At 37.8% G+C, this 18,492-nt stretch overlaps 1 protein-coding gene across 3 annotated transcripts in view; it reads left to right on the top strand.

The window, feature by feature from the left end:
* klhl13 (kelch-like family member 13) overlaps positions 1-15,718 on the top strand; it is a 220,768-nt gene extending 205,050 nt beyond the window's left edge. For all 3 annotated transcript variants that reach the window (XM_072270383.1, XM_072270381.1, XM_072270384.1), the window contains one exon: positions 12,463-15,718. In XM_072270383.1, coding sequence (XP_072126484.1) covers positions 12,463-12,950 — 488 coding nt within the window. In that variant the 3' untranslated portion in view covers positions 12,951-15,718. The remainder of the gene's footprint in view (positions 1-12,462) is intronic.
* The last annotated feature ends 2,774 nt before the right edge of the window (positions 15,719-18,492 follow it).

The raw sequence follows: 18,492 nt of genomic DNA, 5'->3' as shown, positions 1-18,492 counted from the left end.
GATTCTAAATATATGAATAATTTTTTAGGTAATCTAGACTTCCCTGAGATTTCACAGGATATGTCTTCTATGTTAGATACTTCCATTACCACGGATGAGATTAAGAATGTTATTTTCTCTATGAATTTGGGGAAAGCTCCTGGCCCTGATGGGTTTACTGTAGAATTTTATAAATGTTTCGCACCTTCATTAATCCCTTGGATCTGTAGGGTTTTTGAGGCTTCATTAAAACTTGGTAAACTTCCTGAATCTTTCAATAGAGCGTCAATCTCTCTAATATTAAAGAAGGATAAAGATCCTGCTCAATGTGCATCTTATAGACCAATATCTTTATTAAATGTTGATTCTAAAGTTTTTTCTAAGTTATTAGCAAATAGATTAGAAAAAGTACTTCCTTTTATTATTTCGGAAGACCAAACGGGTTTTATTAAACGTCATTACTCTTTTTATAATATTCGCACACTGTTAAATATTGTTTATACTCCCTCACAAAATGTTCCTGAGTGTGCTATCTCCTTAGATGCTGAGAAAGCTTTTGATAGAGTAGAATGGCCTTATTTATTTAAGGTGCTTGAAATGTTTAATTTTAGCTCGAAATTTATATCCTGGATTAAATTGTTATATCATTCTCCTGTGGCCTCGGTCTGTACTAACTCTCTAAGCTCACCTTTTTTCCCTCTTTTTCGAGGTACTCGACAAGGGTGTCCTTTTAGTCCTTTATTATTTGATATTGCATTAGAACCTCTTGCAATTGCCATTCGAGAATCTCCAAATATTACTGGGATAACTCGGGGCTTAAAGTCCCATAAAATATCACTCTATGCTGATGACTTACTAATATTTCTAATCCCCAAAAATCCATCCCTGCTGTTTTAGAGCTATTAGCACAATTTGGTCTTTTTTCAGGTTATAAATTAAATCTTAGTGAGAGTGAACTTTTCCCAATTAATAAACAACTTCCCTTATATCATAACTTTCCATTTAAATTGATTAATAATTATTTTTCATATCTTGGGATTAAAATTACTTGTAAATATAAAGATTTATTTAAGATTAACTTTTTACCCTTAATTGACCATATTATTCAGCTTTCATCTAAATGGTTTCCTTTATATTTAACTTTGATTGGTCGTATTAATGCAATTAAGATACTTTTTTTGCCAAAATTGTTATATATATTTCAGGCGTTACCAATTTTTGTTCCAAAATCTTTTTTTGATAAAGTTGACACCAAAATTTCTTCATTTATTGGGCAAAATAAAAACCCGAGACTGGGTAAAATACATTTACAGAAAGCTAAGAGAGATGGAGGCTTAGCATTACCCAACTTTAGATTTTATTATTGGGCAATTAATATTCGACATATGAAATTTTGGTTACTTGACCAGGATATACTATCCATTCCTAAATGGGTAGCATTGGAATTGCAATCTGTTCAGGGCTATACACTTGGCTCTATTTTAGGTTCCTCTCTTCCTTTTGATTTGAAACGCCTTAAACAGGTGTCTAACCCGGTGGTTAAATATACCTTACGTATTTGGTTTCAATTCAGGAAATTTTTTGATCTTAACCAATTTGGGTTAGCGATTCCTATTTTAGGTAACATATTTTTTCCTCCCTCTTTTACGGATCGTGCTTTTCAAATTTGGAAGACTAAGGGTATTTCACGGTTTTTGGATTTATTTTTAGATGGTTCCCTTATGTCTTTTGAACAATTATCTAATAAATATAATTTATCAAGAATACATTTTTTTAGATATCTACAAGTTAGAAATTTCCTAAGTACTATACTTTCTTCCTTTCCAATGCTTCCTCCTACATACATTTTAGATACTATAATTAACCTTAATCCATGTCAGAAAGGTGCATCGGCTATGATTTATAATACTATTATGAAACTTAGGAAAGCTCTATTTAATAAGATTAGGGTAGATTGGGAACAGGAATTGGGATCTATTATTTCCGTGGATGACTGGGGGCAGATTTTACAATTAGTCAATACTTCCTCTATCTGTGCTAAACATTCCCTAATTCAATTTAAAGTTGTTCATAGGGCACATATGTCCAAAGATAAATTCGCTCGCTTTTATTCTCATATTAATCCTTTTTGTGATAGATGTCCGGGGCAAATAGCCTCTTTAACTCATATGTTTTGGTCTTGTCCTACTCTGGAAACTTTTTGGAGAGACATTTTTAATATTATTTCCAAGGTATTGAATATAGATACTTCTCCTCACCCTATTACTGCTATCTTTGGACTACCTAAAATTTCCAGTAATCTTTCTCCTTCAGCCTGTAGAATGATTGCATTCCTTACTTTAATGGCGAAAAGATGTATCTTACAACATTGGAAAGAGCTTAACGCTCCAACTAGCTTTTTTTGGTTTTCTCAGACGATATTATGCTTGAATTTGGAGAAAATTAGAAGCAATCTTTATGACTCCTCATTTAAATTTGAACAGACCTGGAGATCTTTTATTCAATATTTTCATTCAATGTAATATATACCCTTCTTGTTTTTTTTTACTGTTTTTTATGGAGGTCGGGATTGAGGACGTGATTTTAAGTTTTTTTAACTCTGTTTGGTTTCAAGTTAGCCCATTGCTTTGCTTTGCTTTTAGTTAGTTGCACGGTGAGTTTTTTTTTGGGGTTTTTTTTTCCTTTTCTCTATTGATATATATATAAAAATTAGTATACTATTATGTTACCTTGGTACGTTATGTTTAAATTACATTGTTTGTATTTTTTTGTATTAATATCTCCTGTAATTTTATTATATTCTAACAGTGTATTAGTGCCTATATGGCTTACCTTTTTGTATGCTTATTCAATAAAAAGATTTAAAAAGAAAGAAAATGAAATAAAAAATTATAATGTACAGTATACAGTTTTAGTGTAAGTCCTTGGCTATTTAGTCAATAAAGGTACACTACAGTACTCCATATAGGTTTGCTAAGTATACAATATGGTGTTCGCACAACGTCCAAATCACATAACGTCCAATTTCACAGAGCATATCGTGGACGTTAAGCGACACATACCTGTAGTAGTGTATTTGTTTGATTAGATCTCCATTAATTAGTACAAAGGACTTAGATTTTTGTTGAAACAATAAAAGAAAATTATTATGCTCTCTTGACATGTTATCACAGGTTTGCACATTGTTATGTGGTGTAATATTGAAGTCAGTAGTCGTGCTGAGTTCATGAATATACTGTAAAATTTGTAATCTTCATGCTTTCTGTCCTACATACCTGAGTCAGCTTTCATTTCAGATGTATTTGTCAGCAAGATCTACAACTTCATGATAGTCTGAATGTCTTTCATGCTGAATTTGATGCATGGAGCGATGTGCTGGTGAGGAAGGGCTCACTCCCCTGAGGAGCAGGCAGTCAGTCTGGCCATAGCTGATGTGAGGAAGATCCTAGCCAGGATCAAACCACGTAAACCTACAGGACCTGATAACGTACCAATCGGGTGCTGAGGGACTGAGGGTCTAACAGACATCTTCAACATCTCTCTGGAACAGTCCACTGTCCCCACAGGCTTCAAGGCAACCACCATCATCCATCACCACAGTAATCTGTCTCAACGACTGCTGCCCAGTGGCACTGACCTCAACAATAATGAAGTGCTTTGATCACATTAAATCCCATCTTTCTGTTACTTTGGACTATTAGGATCGGAAACAGCTTCTTCCCCCAGCCTGTGAAACTATTGAATTCTCTGCTTTGAGCGGCTGGTTATGAATTGCATTAAGTCCCATCTTGCTGATACATTAGATATTTTCCAGTTTGCTTTACAGTCAAATTGGTCCACTGATGATGCCGTAGTCTCTGCACTCCACTTCAGCCTGTCTCACCTAGAAAATGGTACTTCATGTGCCAAGATGCTGCTTATGGACTTTAGCTCGACTTCATCCCTCTAAAGCTGATTGGTATACTGCCCTTGGTGGGTCTCAACAGCTCTCTCTGTAACTGGATCCTGGACTTCTTGCCAGAAAGACTACAGTTAGTCTGTGTTGGCAGAAACATCTTGAGTTCTCAAGCTCAATCACACTGAACACTGCTGCTCCCTGGGGCTGCGTGCTTTCCCCACTGCTGTTCATGATGTTGACAGATGCTGCTGAATCCTGTTCAAACCAAATCATCTACTTCACTGATGACACAACTTGGTTGGCCCCATCAGGATTGACTTCAATGGCACAAATCTACTGGGCCATGCCAGTGGGTTTCGGGATCACCTGATGAAAGAAGCCATTGAAATAAAATGAGAGTGTAAGAACTTTAACAAAGATGAAAGCCACACTCTAAGTAAGCACTAGAATATGATTTTAAACAAGGTGGGACAGCAAAAATCTGATTGGTTGAGTATTAACCAATTAGGAGGGATGGATAATGAGAGTTGTGTATATATACCACGAGGCTAGATGTGCCTAGGCATCATCCATGATGAAGATGCAGATTGGCATTGAAACCGTGGTTAAAATTGATACCTGTACCCAGCTGGAAGCCCAAGAAGAGTTTATACGTCATATACACCGAGAAAGCACTAGATCCTTTTCGATAATATTACTTGACGTGTTATGTGTGTGAGTTATATGTACTGTGTGCACCATGGTCTGGAAAAAATGTTTCATTTGATTGTATACATGTGTACAGTTGTGTGACAAGAAACTGACTTGAACTTTAACTTATGACTTTATATGATTATCAATGTTTGATTCTACATTCCTCTCCACCTGCACAGCTGCAGTGGCTGAAGTTTGCATCAAATCAAGATTCAAATAAACAATAAGTAAATGACTTGATATTCTGAGACTAAATATTATTTAATTTTTGATGTATTAAATCTGCCTTTCTTCAATGGTTACGAGTAACCTAAAATGTTGTCTGTTTCTCTCTGTGCAGATGCTGCCTGTCCCGAGTACTTACAGCATTTTCTGTTTTTATTTTTTCAACAAGAATGTATAACTTTATATGTTAATGAATTTATCATCTCTTATCCAATATTTGGCTCTCATGAGCATTACTGGAACATTTTTTATATTCATGACAGCCATATTTCCTGCATTACAACAATCTTTACTTTAAAAGTACTTCTTTGACTTTGAAGTGATTTCAGATTACCTTTGCTTGTGAAAGATGTCATGTAAGTGCTGATGTCAGGCCACTATTTTTATGTTTTTGTTTCAATCCAATCATTTTATATCTGTTAAGGAAGGGAAACTAAAGTATGAATATGGCCACTCAATTCATAAGGTGTGTTCTGTATTAAAGCATTTTCCTTTTTACGTCAACAATTCAAACTTAAGTTCCTAAACAAATAATATTATTAAGTTTGTCGTTCCAGAAAACTGATCTGTCCATTTTAAGACACTATAGCCACCACATTTGCCAGTTTCCTTTTTCTGCAAGAAAGTTAGCATACTAAACATTAGTTATTCACTATTTGAATTGATCTGAAATTTCTCTGTAGTGTTAGCACCTTTGCAATCTGATTTAGTTTATTCAAGATTTAAGTACATTTATTATCAAAGAATGTATAAATTATGCAACCTTGAGATTTGCTTGCTTTATTTGTCAAAGTTTGGCAGCGTTGACCTTGGTCCTATTTGATGGAGCTTTATTGGTCTCATTTCAGGACAATGTCTTCTTCTTCCATGTGAGAAGTCAAGCACATTGATAATTCCTATGATTTCTGGGATTAAGGATGTGAATAGAACATTCAGCTTTCTTCTCTCTAACACAGGTTTAGATCGGACTGATGTCCAGCCTAGGATTTCAAATGTGTTTCCACAGTATATAGTTATCAAAATTTTTACCTGGCTCCCACTTACACCATCCATGGTTTGGCCCTTTTGAGCAGATGTGAAATCAACTTCAGGATTTTTGTTGGTAACTCATTTGATGGTTTTACATCCATCTTGGAGTTTTCCCAGACAACTGTGTGGACTTGTTTGTCTTTTCGATACCTTGATTTTTTTTAAACACATTATTGCTTTTTACAGAAATGGGTAACCAATACTCTCTTATTTCAGCCTGTTTCAGCATTCAACTAAGCAATGGCCTTAAGGCAATGAATCAGTAGGAACAACATACCACTTAGATTTTTGACAACTCAGAACTTTATTAATCTATTTAAAAGCTAGTGATTATTCCCCAGTCTCTACCATCTTTTGAAAGAAAATGGTACAAATTTCTACTGACCTCTGTATTTAGAAGTACTTCCTGATTTCATCATCAATTGTTAGGAATTTGCAGCAATCCATGAATAAGGAAGGAAGGCCAAGTTTAAGAAATGTGAGGATACAATCTACAAAATAATGAAGGGGCAGGAATATATTTGATACACTACATGTTAACAATAATTGCATTAGGTAACGGAACATGAGATTAAAATTATGCAATATTGTTTATCTGAGCAGAGGATTGGTTAGCAACAAATCAAAGCTAGTGATAATCAGGACATTAACTGTTTTCCCATTTGTAACGAACTAGTCAGCTGACTTGGGGAATGTGTACAGCAGCCTCAGTTGTTTGCAGTCTACATTAATAACTGGGATGAAGAGGTAAGTGTAAACAGTTTGATGACACAAAGATAAGTGGAAAATAATCAGTTGTGAGGGTTTGTAAAGTTCCCAGAATGATGCAACAGTTTCATCAGTGGCTGAAACATTGGAAATGAGTGTACTGAGGGGAAATGCAAGGTTAATTACTTTGATAAGTATTTTAAAAAAATAATGACGTTTGGTTATTACATGCTTGAGTTCAGAGACATCTGCATGTTCTTATAAAAGCAAAATGTTTATGGTAAGGGTACAGCAAACAATTAAGGTAAATAGAATGCTAATCTGTCATTTCAAGGAGGCTGCAATGCAGGACCAGGAAGTCTGGCCCAGCTAACTGTGTTTGCTGAAACCACACCTGACACACTAGAGTTTGCAATCCTTATTTAAGGAAAACAATATTTAACTTGGATACAGTGCACAGTCACCAGCTCAATCACGCAATCTTTATGCATATCCTCCTGATGAATCACTTCTCCTTTTTATCAGTTGCTTTGATTACTGGTTGCTAGGTGTAATAACGAAAATGTTACCCAATTTTGTAGCCGACATATAGCAATTTCCAGACAACAATACTTCATGGAATCAGGTGAATCGAGCTTCGTCTGATTCCTGTATATGATGATGGGATCAGTTGGGTGGGGTTTTGAGGATCAGTACTAGACGGGAGATCAGAGTGGTGGAGAAGAGACCGGTTTAACACGATCATTTTTCAGAGGTTGCTGAGTAAATCATCCTCATTGGAACTCAACACCCCTCTCTTTAACTGGATCTTGGACTTCTTAACAGAACGATCTCAGTCAGTCCGAGTTGGCAACAGTATCTCATCTCCATGGAGCTGAGCACTGGTACCACCCAGTGGTATGTCCTCAGTCTACTGCTGAGTCATGACTGCACTACCAGATTCAGCTCAAATCACATCGTCAAGATAACTGATGATAGAACAGTTTCTCATCAGCAACTATGATAACTTGGCATACAGAGAGGAGTAGAGAGGCTTGTTGAATGGTGTGAGAACAACACCCTAAACCTCAATGTGGACAAGACAAAAGAGGTAATTGTTGACTTCAGGAAGGCACAGGTCCACTACTCTCCATTGCATATCAATGGCTCTGCTGCAGAGAGAGTGAAAAGCACAAAGTTCCTTGGTGTGCACATGACCAACAATCTAATCTGAACCCACAACACTTCCCAATAGTCAAGAAGGCACAGTAGCAGCTACACTTTTTGAGGAGATTGAAGCGTGCAAGATTCCTCACCCCCGCTCTAACAACTTTCTACTGGAACACCATTGAGAGCGTTCTGGCTGGCTGCATCATTGTGTGGGACAGAAGCTGCAAGTCATCAGGTCGCAAGATCCTACACAGGATAGTAAAAACTACTGAGAGGATCATTAGCGTCTCCCTCCCCTCCTACTTGTGACATTTACCAGGAGCGTTGCAGATGAAGGACCAAAAGTATTGTTCAGAATCACCACCACCTATCCCACAATCTTGATCCACTACCATCAGGAAGGAGGTGCAGAAGCATCAGGACTAGGGCTGTCAGACGGGGTAACAGCTTCTTCCCTCAGGCTGTGAGACTAATGAATACCCTGCCACCACTGAGAACTTGTTATTAGGTCAGCATGCTGTTTATTGTATACTGTACTGTTTACCTGTGCTGCATGCATTTTCAATAATGTTTTAACTATTTATGGGAATACTTTGGTGTATGTGCTGTGCGTGTTAAGTGTTTTGTGGGTGCACCGCGGCTGGAGGAACATTCTTTCATTTGGTTATATATGTCAAGTCAGAAGACAATAAACTTGAATGTGGAAAGATTAGAGGGATGGAGACATTGATGAACACTTGATGGGAGGAACAGAGGGATGGGGAAGAGATCCATACTCGGTGTGGGATTATAGGGATGAGGTAGAGACACTTGCACTTGTGCAGAGATCAGGCATGCAGGGGCGATACTGGTGTGACCAGATGATGGGAGCATCGGTGGAAATCTAGTGCTTTCTGGTGAGGTCGAATGGTCTGGAGAAATACTTGCTGTGAGACTGGATGGGTAGGTAAAGGAGATGCATGTACTTATTGAAGGATCAGAGAGTAAAGACAAGATGCCAACAGTAGTGGGGACATTGCAGGTGTAGGGGGAGGAATAATAATGATTATGAATGACTATTATAATAAATTTATACAGAATAACTAAGTTTCTGTAAAAAGTTCCGATTAATATAATTTATTGTAATATATTGCATTTAAAGTTTTATATGGTAATGTTAGCTATGGTTGTAGTGAAAATACCAGTGCTTGGTGACAGGATCAGAAGTGGGCAAAAGACTGGTAAGATTGAAAGAGTAGGAGTCATACTGGCAGTGTTATTGGAGGAAGGATGGAGAACCGATTGGAGATAGCTCAGCAAATGGCATTGGAATGATCAGCAATAACTGGCATTTGGTGTTAATGTGATTGGTGAGAATCAGGGCCAACAGGATTGGAAATGGGGGAGGAAGGTGGTTGGAAAGAAGAATCAAAACAATCAGTAGCCTTGAAGGTTATGACATGTTAAGTGATCCTTCTGGTTCTTTTTAAATATGTTCAACATTTCTACCTCAATTCCTGATTGCACAGCAAGATCCAGACCTTTAACCATTCTTCTTTGGATGATTTTCTTCCCCTCATTAATATTCCTGCTTATGTCCCCTAGTTATTGTCCCCTACAAAGGGAAATACATGTTAAACTTTGAACTAAAATTCTTTGCTTAGCTTCTTGTCATAAATGGGAGCCAGTCTTTATAATGTAAATAGCAAGCAATAATCAGTTTGAAGTTGGAAGAGCAGCTGTGCTAACATACATATTGTTTATAGAAAGCAGGATATTGGTTCATAGCACCTGGACTGACTTATCAAGAGATGCAGTATAAGACAACGGGTTATTTAATTTGGCTTGTTTCAAACAGACAATGCTGGCTATGTTATTTAATTCAAGGAAGCTTGCAGACCAGATGGATAATATCACTTAGCATAGCAAATGACAGATCTACAAATAAATTAGAAGGTTTATGTATTCAGGGAAGTTGGCTTCATAGAATTCATTGTAGGTACCTGGGAACTGTGTTTCCAAGAAGCTTTTCGATCGTATGTGTAAAAATTGTATCTGAGGAATATGTACATGTGAAGTCACCCAAGTTGCAGGAAACCCATATGTATGTAAGGACCAGTTCAGGCTTAATTAGGAATGCTTAAAGAACGTCAAGAAGAATGATAGAAAGACAATGATGAGAATCCATTCCTCGAGCTTTGATTTCTGCAACGGACATCATCTGCAGCTTTGTTCATCTGCATCGTTGGTATCTCTTTAGCTTGTAAGAATTGTACCTGTATTTTGGAAATCCTGTTTTAATTTGTTTGTAATCTGGAAATGTTCTTTTTATGATTGAATACCCTCAGTGAATTTTAAATATGTTTTTAAGAGCTTTGTCTGGCTGAAAAAGCATGTATCACTAAAAATAAATGAACTGTGTTTAAACTACTTCATTAGCTGGAAGTATCTTCTCCTTGGTAAGGGGGGAGGGGGTTACACCACTCAAAATAGTAGGCTTTGGTAGCTATTCTCGCCATGGAAGATCAACAGGGAAGTGAATTAGTTTTTGAAGAATAAGTAGTTTACAGTATAACCTCCCTTTAGTGAGTGTACTCATAGCTATCTATATCTGATAGGGCTTAGGTATTTGAGTTTAGAACTTCACAGTCAGCAAATCCAATATCATCAGAGGAAAAAAAAGACTGAGTGGATGATCCAAATGAAAATGGCTAACAATGAAATAAAGAAACTCTTGCGAAGAAAATAACAAACTAAGAGGGGCAATTAACATTTTTGCTCGGAAAGTCAAACCCGGCCACAGTACCTTGAGAGCAAATAGACTTCTCATCTATTTCACTGCTGTTTATAGAACCTTGTAAACTAAATTGGCTGCCATGATTTCTACATATTGATAGTTATTGGATTTCAAGAGTACTTCATTAGATATAGAGCACCTTGGGAGAACCTAAAAAAGATATTAAATTAATGCCAGTCGTTGTTCCTATTTCTTTATTTTCCTACTTTGATTGTGTTTGTTACCTATATTCAGGCTGATCTCTGATTAGCTAAATTCATCGGAGATTATTGTCCTGGCATTGCCTGTGAATGATCAGTAAATCGTCACCTCTTTCATCTTCGTATTTTGGTGAACCTTAATTCACAGTGAAACCCTAAATTATCCCAGAGTTCACACACACTTTACAAATATTGTCACGTTCTTCTTTTCACTGCTGTGTTCTTCCTGAAAATGTCACCATCCCTACTCCTGTCCTTCATAAACTACATCTCTTATTTGCTGTTATATTCCAAAGTGATCATAAATATTGCCAACCTCATGGCTTTAATCTTAAATTGAATTAATCTCTGCCCTAAAGAAAAAAATAAACGCAACACATCTGCATTCAAGTGTCCTGCAGTGTCAGGATATTCATTGAATATTCATTAAATATCCTGACACTGCAGATACTTGATGGGTGCCATGGCAGCATAGTGGTTAGCACAACACTTTTGCAGCTCAGGGCATTGGAGTTCAGAGTTCAATTCCGATGTCATCTGTCAGGAGTCTGTATGTCTTCCCCATGGAATGCATGCGTTTTCTCTGGGCACTCTGGTTTCCACCCACAGTCCATAGATGTACTGGTCATTGTACTGGTTAATTGGTCATTGTAAATTGTCCCTTGATGAGGCTGGGGCTAAGTTGGGGGTTGTTGGGCGACAAGGACCGGAAGCGCTTATTCCACTCTATATCTCAATAAATAACAAAAATACAGGTCACCAGGAATTATTAATAAAGGGCTAAATGGTGGGTTTTTTGTCTTATAATGATTAAAGGATTTCATTGGGTGAATGCAAAGACAAAATGTCATTTGATCAGGGGATCCTCAGTAAGGAGGTCACAGGCATTAGTGGTGGTCTAGAGTTCTTTCCCTTAGACAGTTGTTTAGCGTAGGTTAATGGAACACATAGTTAATCTTGATTGACGTTTGGTAAGCAGTGATGTTAAGAATTATGGAATAAAAGCACGCAGATAAAATGAAAATACAACAATCTTTTTGAATGGTGGGCCAGATGCTGAATAACGTAGCCCATTCATTTTGGCTGCGTTTTAATATTTATTGTCTTTTCATTGAGAAAAGGTATTGATTCATTCACACTTTAAGTTTTGTCGCCTGGATCTTATTTGAGCTTGTATTGAGTTTAGGATATTGTAATGCTACAAATCATTACAGCTGCCCTTTTACACTCTGTAACATTGTATAATTCCATCTCCTCCTACCCTTATTTGAAGTCCCCCTTCAATGTCTTGTTATAATTTTGGTATTCCAATGCATTTGTGATTGGTTTCCTGTGACCTATTCTTTCTAAACTTGAAGTTTGCCACCTGCTACTCACATCCAAACACAGCACAGGAAATATTAAACCTTGAGTTTGCTGATTTAAGCAAATTCCCTGTTAGGCAAAGTCTTGATCTGAGAATGCTTGCACTAATTTTCAAGTCGCTCCATGGTTCTGTTCCTCAGTCTCCTCCAACTCTTTCACTTTGTTTTCCAAAATCTCTCTGCCTCTTTTTTTTAATACTACCTAAAATCAAGTTCTTTGACTACCTGTTGGTAATCTGGCCTAATTTTTATATAATAGGCTTTACACCAATTGCTTTGTTGGACAATGCTCCTGTGAATAATTTGGTTTTTATTTTATATATTGCTGCTTCTCAAGATAGAGGATAATTGTTGGAATTGCTCTCTTATTTTCTTGGAAGTGGTGAGGGAACTTTACAAAAGAAACCTTCTAATAGCTTTGGGTATGTTCTTGCTCCACAGGAGGGATTACCCATGATACCTTTCAAAAAGAACTCATGTGCTTTGATCCTGACACGGACAAATGGACTCAGAAAGCTCCCATGACCACTGTTCGGGGATTGCATTGCATGTGCACAGTTGGAGATCGACTGTACGTCATTGGGGGGAATCACTTCAGAGGAACCAGCGATTACGACGATGTCTTAAGCTGCGAGTTCTACACCCCTGCCTTAGACCACTGGACCCCGATTGCAGCCATGTTGCGAGGGCAAAGTGACGTAGGTGTGGCAGTCTTTGAAAACAAGATCTACGTGGTGGGAGGCTATTCTTGGAACAACCGCTGCATGGTGGAGATAGTTCAGAAGTACGATCCTGAGAAAGATGAATGGCAGAAGGTCTTTGATCTCCCTGAGTCTTTGGGAGGAATCAGAGCATGCACTCTTACAGTCTTTCCACCGGATGAGAATACTGGGTCACCTTCCCGAGAATCACCTCTATCTGCACCATAGAAAAAGGACACAACTGCTCTAATGTCAGCTTTTACAAAGAACTTATTTGCACTGCATCACAATTAATATCAAAGATTTTCTGCCTATTTTGCTCAGTAGTAACTATCGTAGGCAGTGACCTGAGTATAATTACAGAAACAGTAGATCGAGTTATTTGTGCAGTACTGTCAGCATCAGTTGTCTGCCGGTTACAGGAGAGACATAACAAAATATATATGTCCAGGACTGAACTCCGTCTGAAATGTTCAATGATATAACTGTTATACAGTGTGTTCTTTTTCCCTTAGAGAGTTCCATTACAGAGGGTCTTCCTCTGTGATTCATTTCAAATAGTCAATTAATTAACCTGTACATGCATATTCATCACCATGGGGTTCAAAACTTGAGAACTAATTTAATACAGTACATATAGATGTGGGAAGAAACCCCCTCATATGGCTGTTTCCCATTAAAATGCTGACTTTGATTAATCAGTTGCCCCACCTATTTGAAGTTGCTGAGCAAAATTCATCTTTCTGGTATCTTCAGTTGAACATAACTCTGACCGTATGGATTCTCGTGTGCAGTATTTATGCTACCATCATTTCACCTGCTGAATTTGAAGAGTGGCCCAGCTTAATTTAACCCTGGTCAGCTCCAGCCTACTCCTCGTTTGCTGTACAGGCCACTAACCTGCTGCGCCTGTACACCTTGTTTGATGAAGTTATTTAACCCACTTTGTGGTAACAATAGGAGAGCTGCGACAGCTCAGTCAACATGAACTATGATGCTCAACATTTTTTTCTTCAATAAAAGTTTAATTGAATTCATCAGGTCATCATACTGTATAAATTGCATCCTTTTCAAAACAACTTTGCCTCTTTTGTCTTTAAAGTCATTGTTTTTTAAGGAATGTTCTGACAGCATAAACAGGAAGTGAGAAAAGTGATGCACTATAGTCAGAATGTTGAAGGAATTAATGTTTTGCATTGAGATGCTTCATACAAGTTCTTGTATTCTTTTGGTCATAAAATACTTACATTTTATTTTTGTTAAGGTTGGGGTAGTATTACATGAACACAGTAAGTTAGTATGTATTGTGCTTTCATTTTTAATGAGCGTACGGGTGGATCTTCAAATCTTCCCATTTTTATTTTGATTTGCTGTACTAACCAGATGAGCTCTGAACCAAGCTTAAAGAAATGCCCACGACATAGATCATTGGCCTCACTGGCAGAACACTGATTGTCCTAGTAGGTTATCGCAAGCAGAGAAATGCTGTAAAGCTTTTTAAAACCAAATTAAGCACCAGTATTCTAAGCATTCATCCAGCTACTCTGTTCTGTAAGGGGATCCCCATGAGTCTGAAAGTTCACCAGATGCCAAAGGTATCTTCTCTGTGTTGGTATTTTCAAGGTATCTCTGAAACTATGTGAATTTTTGCAAGTAACCCACAAGAGTACAATAATGTTCACAATAGTGTTCTAATATCTGTAGTAAACTCTGGATACACTTCAAAATTTGTAAGGAGTTCACATGGAGATAAACCACTTAAAACAAGACTCAGAATGACGTGATTTCTAGGGCTAAGATCTGTGAACTTTGGGGTCACCTGGTTTAATAGCTTCTCTCTAAGCCTGGATGAGAATGCAACACCGAGGACTATAAGTGGCCCAATGATACACATATATATACTTTAAAGGTGGTTTCAGTACTTTAAAGATTGCTCCCAAAAGAAAAATAAACTAGATATTTTAGTATCGTTCATGCAGCCTACCATTTGCCCAAGAGAAGTATAACTTTTTCGTCTACAGTACTGTGCAAAAGTCTTTGGCATATGTAAAAAAAAATCTCTAAAGTGAAGATGCTTTCAAAAACCATGAAATGAAAAGCTTCTAAATATTAAAAAATTACTAAACAGCTAAAAACTATATCAAATCTCCCTTTGCCTTTAAAGCTGCATCAATTTGGTACACTATTGTACAGTTTTTTAAGAACATCGGCTGGTAAGTTTTCCCAAGCATCTTGAGGAACTTGTCACAGTTCTTCTGTAGACTTTGTCTGTCTTGCTTGCTTTTGTCTCTCCAGGTAATCCCAGACAGCTTTGATGACATTGAAATCGGGGCTCTGTGGAGGCCATACCATCTGTTGCAGAACTCCTTGTTCTTTTTTGCTGAAGATAGTTGTTCATAACCTTGGCCGTGTGTTTGGGGTTATTATCCTGCTACAGAATGAAGCTGGGACTGATCAGTCACCTCCCTGATAGTATATTGTGTGATGGGTGGGGATCTGCTTGTATTTCTCAGCATTGAGGATTCCATTAATTCTGACCAGATCACCAACAGTATTTGTATTAGAAAGGACTTCAGTTTGATGTGTCTCTCGTCTGATGCACTCAGGTTCTGTGGCCAACCACGACGTTTCTTGTCCTCAACCTTGCCCATTTCTTTGTGCTTTTGAAGAGCTTGATAAGCACGTCTTAAAACTCCTGTCTGCCACAAAATTTCTGCTTGGGAGAGACCTTGTGTCTTGTTGCTATGCTCACTCTTGTCATGGTGTAAGAATTGATGATTTGAGGATTAAGCTGTCGCATCTGCCACACCCTCACCTTTTAGTTTGGATGTCCGTCACCCAGTTTGATTCCTTCTACACCCGTTTCTGTTTCAGTTAATCAGTTTAGTTCATTCAACTCATTATGTCATTGATCATTAGCACCTGTTTGTTATCTTTGATCATGCACTGGGCTATATATCCAAAAGTTATCAAGGTTTTATTTGAAAAGTAGTCTATTACTCAATGTATTATTTTCTTTAATGAATATATAAATTTCTGTGTAGTATTTAATTTTTTTGAAAGTGAATGCCTAAAATGAAATCTAAAATTTGCTCTTTTCTATTGACTTACTAATGCAGAAGATAAAAAAAATACACATCTAAAATAAAATTTATTTCAAAAATCAAAGGTACAAAAATCTAGACTTCTGCACAGTACTGTACATTTGATTTTCATCTGGTGTAGCATCAGGTAAGGGTCTGAATAATTAGTTTGCTTTTATCTAAACTGACCAGGCAGGAATCGTGGACTTCATATAAAGGAATAAATTTGAAAATGTTTAAGAATTTCCAGGTTCTATTTCACAGAAGCAATATATTATAGCATGTAGCTCCATTTGTAGCTTTTCAAGATGTGAGTATACACTACAGGCAAATGGTGAAGAATGTGACCGCAGATGAATCAGAGCATCAGGGTAATGAAGAGTGGGAAGCACTCTGGTATGTAGATGTGAAAGTAGTGTTACTATATGAACATGCAGAGAGCCATGGGAGAAGGTCAGTGGTAGCTGTGTGAAAAAAATTATGATTAACAAATTAAGTTTTAAAGCAGTGATTTTGTATCTGACAGACTTGATCTATTATAACACAATGATATTCTCTAATTTTAACACATTGAAAATTATTGCTCTATTCATTATTTAATTAATAACTCTTAATGTTGTTTAGAAAATATTCCAGTCAGTTGGACTATTCAATTCAATTATAGGTGAAATGTGACTTAATTCTATTTACTTCCTATAGCTCCTTTTACCTTAATACTCATACCGAATAAGACTATAAGACATAGGAGCAGATTTAGGCCATTTGGTCCGTCAAGTCTGCTCTGCCATTCAAGCATGGCTGATCCTTCTTTTCCCCTCCTCAACCCCATTCCTCGGCTTTCTCCCCATAACCTTTGATGCTATGTCCAATCAAGAACCTATCAAGCTCTGTCTTAAATACATCCGAAGACCTGGCCTCCACAGCTACCTGGGTCAATAAATTCCACAAATTTACCATCTTCTGGCTAAAGAAATTACTCTGCATCTCTATTTTAAATGGATGCCCCTCTATCCTGAGGCTGTGCCCCCTTATCCTAGACTCCCCCGCCATGGGAAACATCCTTTCCGCATCTACTCTGTCTAGGCCTTTCAACATTTGAAAGATTTCAATGAGATCCCCCCCTCATCCTTTGAAATTACAGCGCGTACACCAGAGCCACTGACCATTCCTCGTATGATAACCCTATCAGTCCCGGAATCATCCTCAGGACCCTCTCCAATGCCAGCAACACCTTTTTATAGATGAGGAGCCCAAAACTGTTCACAATACTGGAGGTGAGGCCTCACCAGTGCCTTATAAAGTCTCGGCATCACATCTCTTCTTGTATTCAAGACCTCTTGAAATTAATGCTAACGTTGCATTTGCCTTCCTCACCACTGACTCAACCTGCAAGTTAAACTTTAGGGTGTTCTGCATAAGTCCCTTTGCATCTCAGAGTTTTGGATTTTCTCCCCATTTAGAAAATGTCTGCACAGTTATTTCTACTACCAAAGTGCATGACCATGCATTTTCCAACATTGTATTTCATTTGTCACTTTCTTGCCCATTCTCCTAATCTGTCTTAGACCTTCTGCAGCCTAACTGTTTCCTCAACACTACCTGCCCCTCCACCAACCTTCATATCATCTCCAAACTTGGCAACAAAACCATCTATTCCAACATCTAAATCATTGATAAACAGTATAAAAAGAAGTGGTCCCAACACACCAACCCCTGTGGAACACCACTAGTCACTGGCAGCCAACCAGAAAAGGATCCTTTTATTCCCACTCACTCATATGGCATAAAAAGAAGTGGTCCCAACACACCAACCCCTGCAGAACACCACCAGTCAATGGCAGCCAACCAGAAAAGGATCCTTTTATTCCCACTTGCTGCCTCCTACCAATCAGCCAATGCTCTAGCCATGTTTGTAACTTTCCTGTAATACCATGGGCTCTTAACTTGATAAGCTGCCTCATGTGTGGCACCTAGTCAAAAGCCTTATGAACGTCCAAATATACAACATACGCTGCTTCCCTTCAAAGAATGTCAACATGTTTGTCAGGCAAGATTTTCCCTTAAGGAATCCATGCTGACATTGTCCTATCTTGTCTTGTGTCTCCAAGTACTCCATAACCTTATCCTTAACAATTGACTCCAACATCTTCCCAGCCTCTAAGGTCAGGCTAACTGGTCAATAATTTCCTTTCTGCTGCCTTCCTCCTTTCTTAAAGTGTGGAGTGACATTTGCAGTTTTCCAGTCCTCTGGCACCATGATTTTTGAAAGAGCATTGCTAATGCCTCCACAATCTCTACCGCTACCTCTTTTAGAACCCTAGGGTGCAGTTCATCTGGTCCAGGTGCCTTGTGTATCCTTACATCTTTCAGCTTTTTGAACATCTCCATTGTAACTGCACTCACTTCTCTCCCTTCACACACTATAACAGCTGGTACACTGCTAGTGTCTTCCACAGTGAAGACATGCAAAGTACTCATTTAGTTCATCCACCGTCTCCTTGTCCCCCATCATTATTTTTCCAGCTTCATTTTCTAGCAGTCCTATATCCACTCTCATTTCTCTTTTTTTTATATACACTTGAAGAAGATTTTACTATTCCGTTTGATATTGTTTGCTAGCTTGCTTTCATATTTCATCTTCTCCCTTCTAATGATTCTTTTAGTTGCTCTCTGTAGGTTTTTAAAAG

Source organism: Mobula birostris, chromosome 10 (assembly GCF_030028105.1).
Source record: "Mobula birostris isolate sMobBir1 chromosome 10, sMobBir1.hap1, whole genome shotgun sequence".
In the NCBI taxonomy this organism is placed as follows: Eukaryota; Metazoa; Chordata; class Chondrichthyes; order Myliobatiformes; family Myliobatidae; genus Mobula; species Mobula birostris.
Note: the sequence above shows the minus strand (reverse complement) of the source record. Positions and strands in the feature narration are given on the sequence as shown.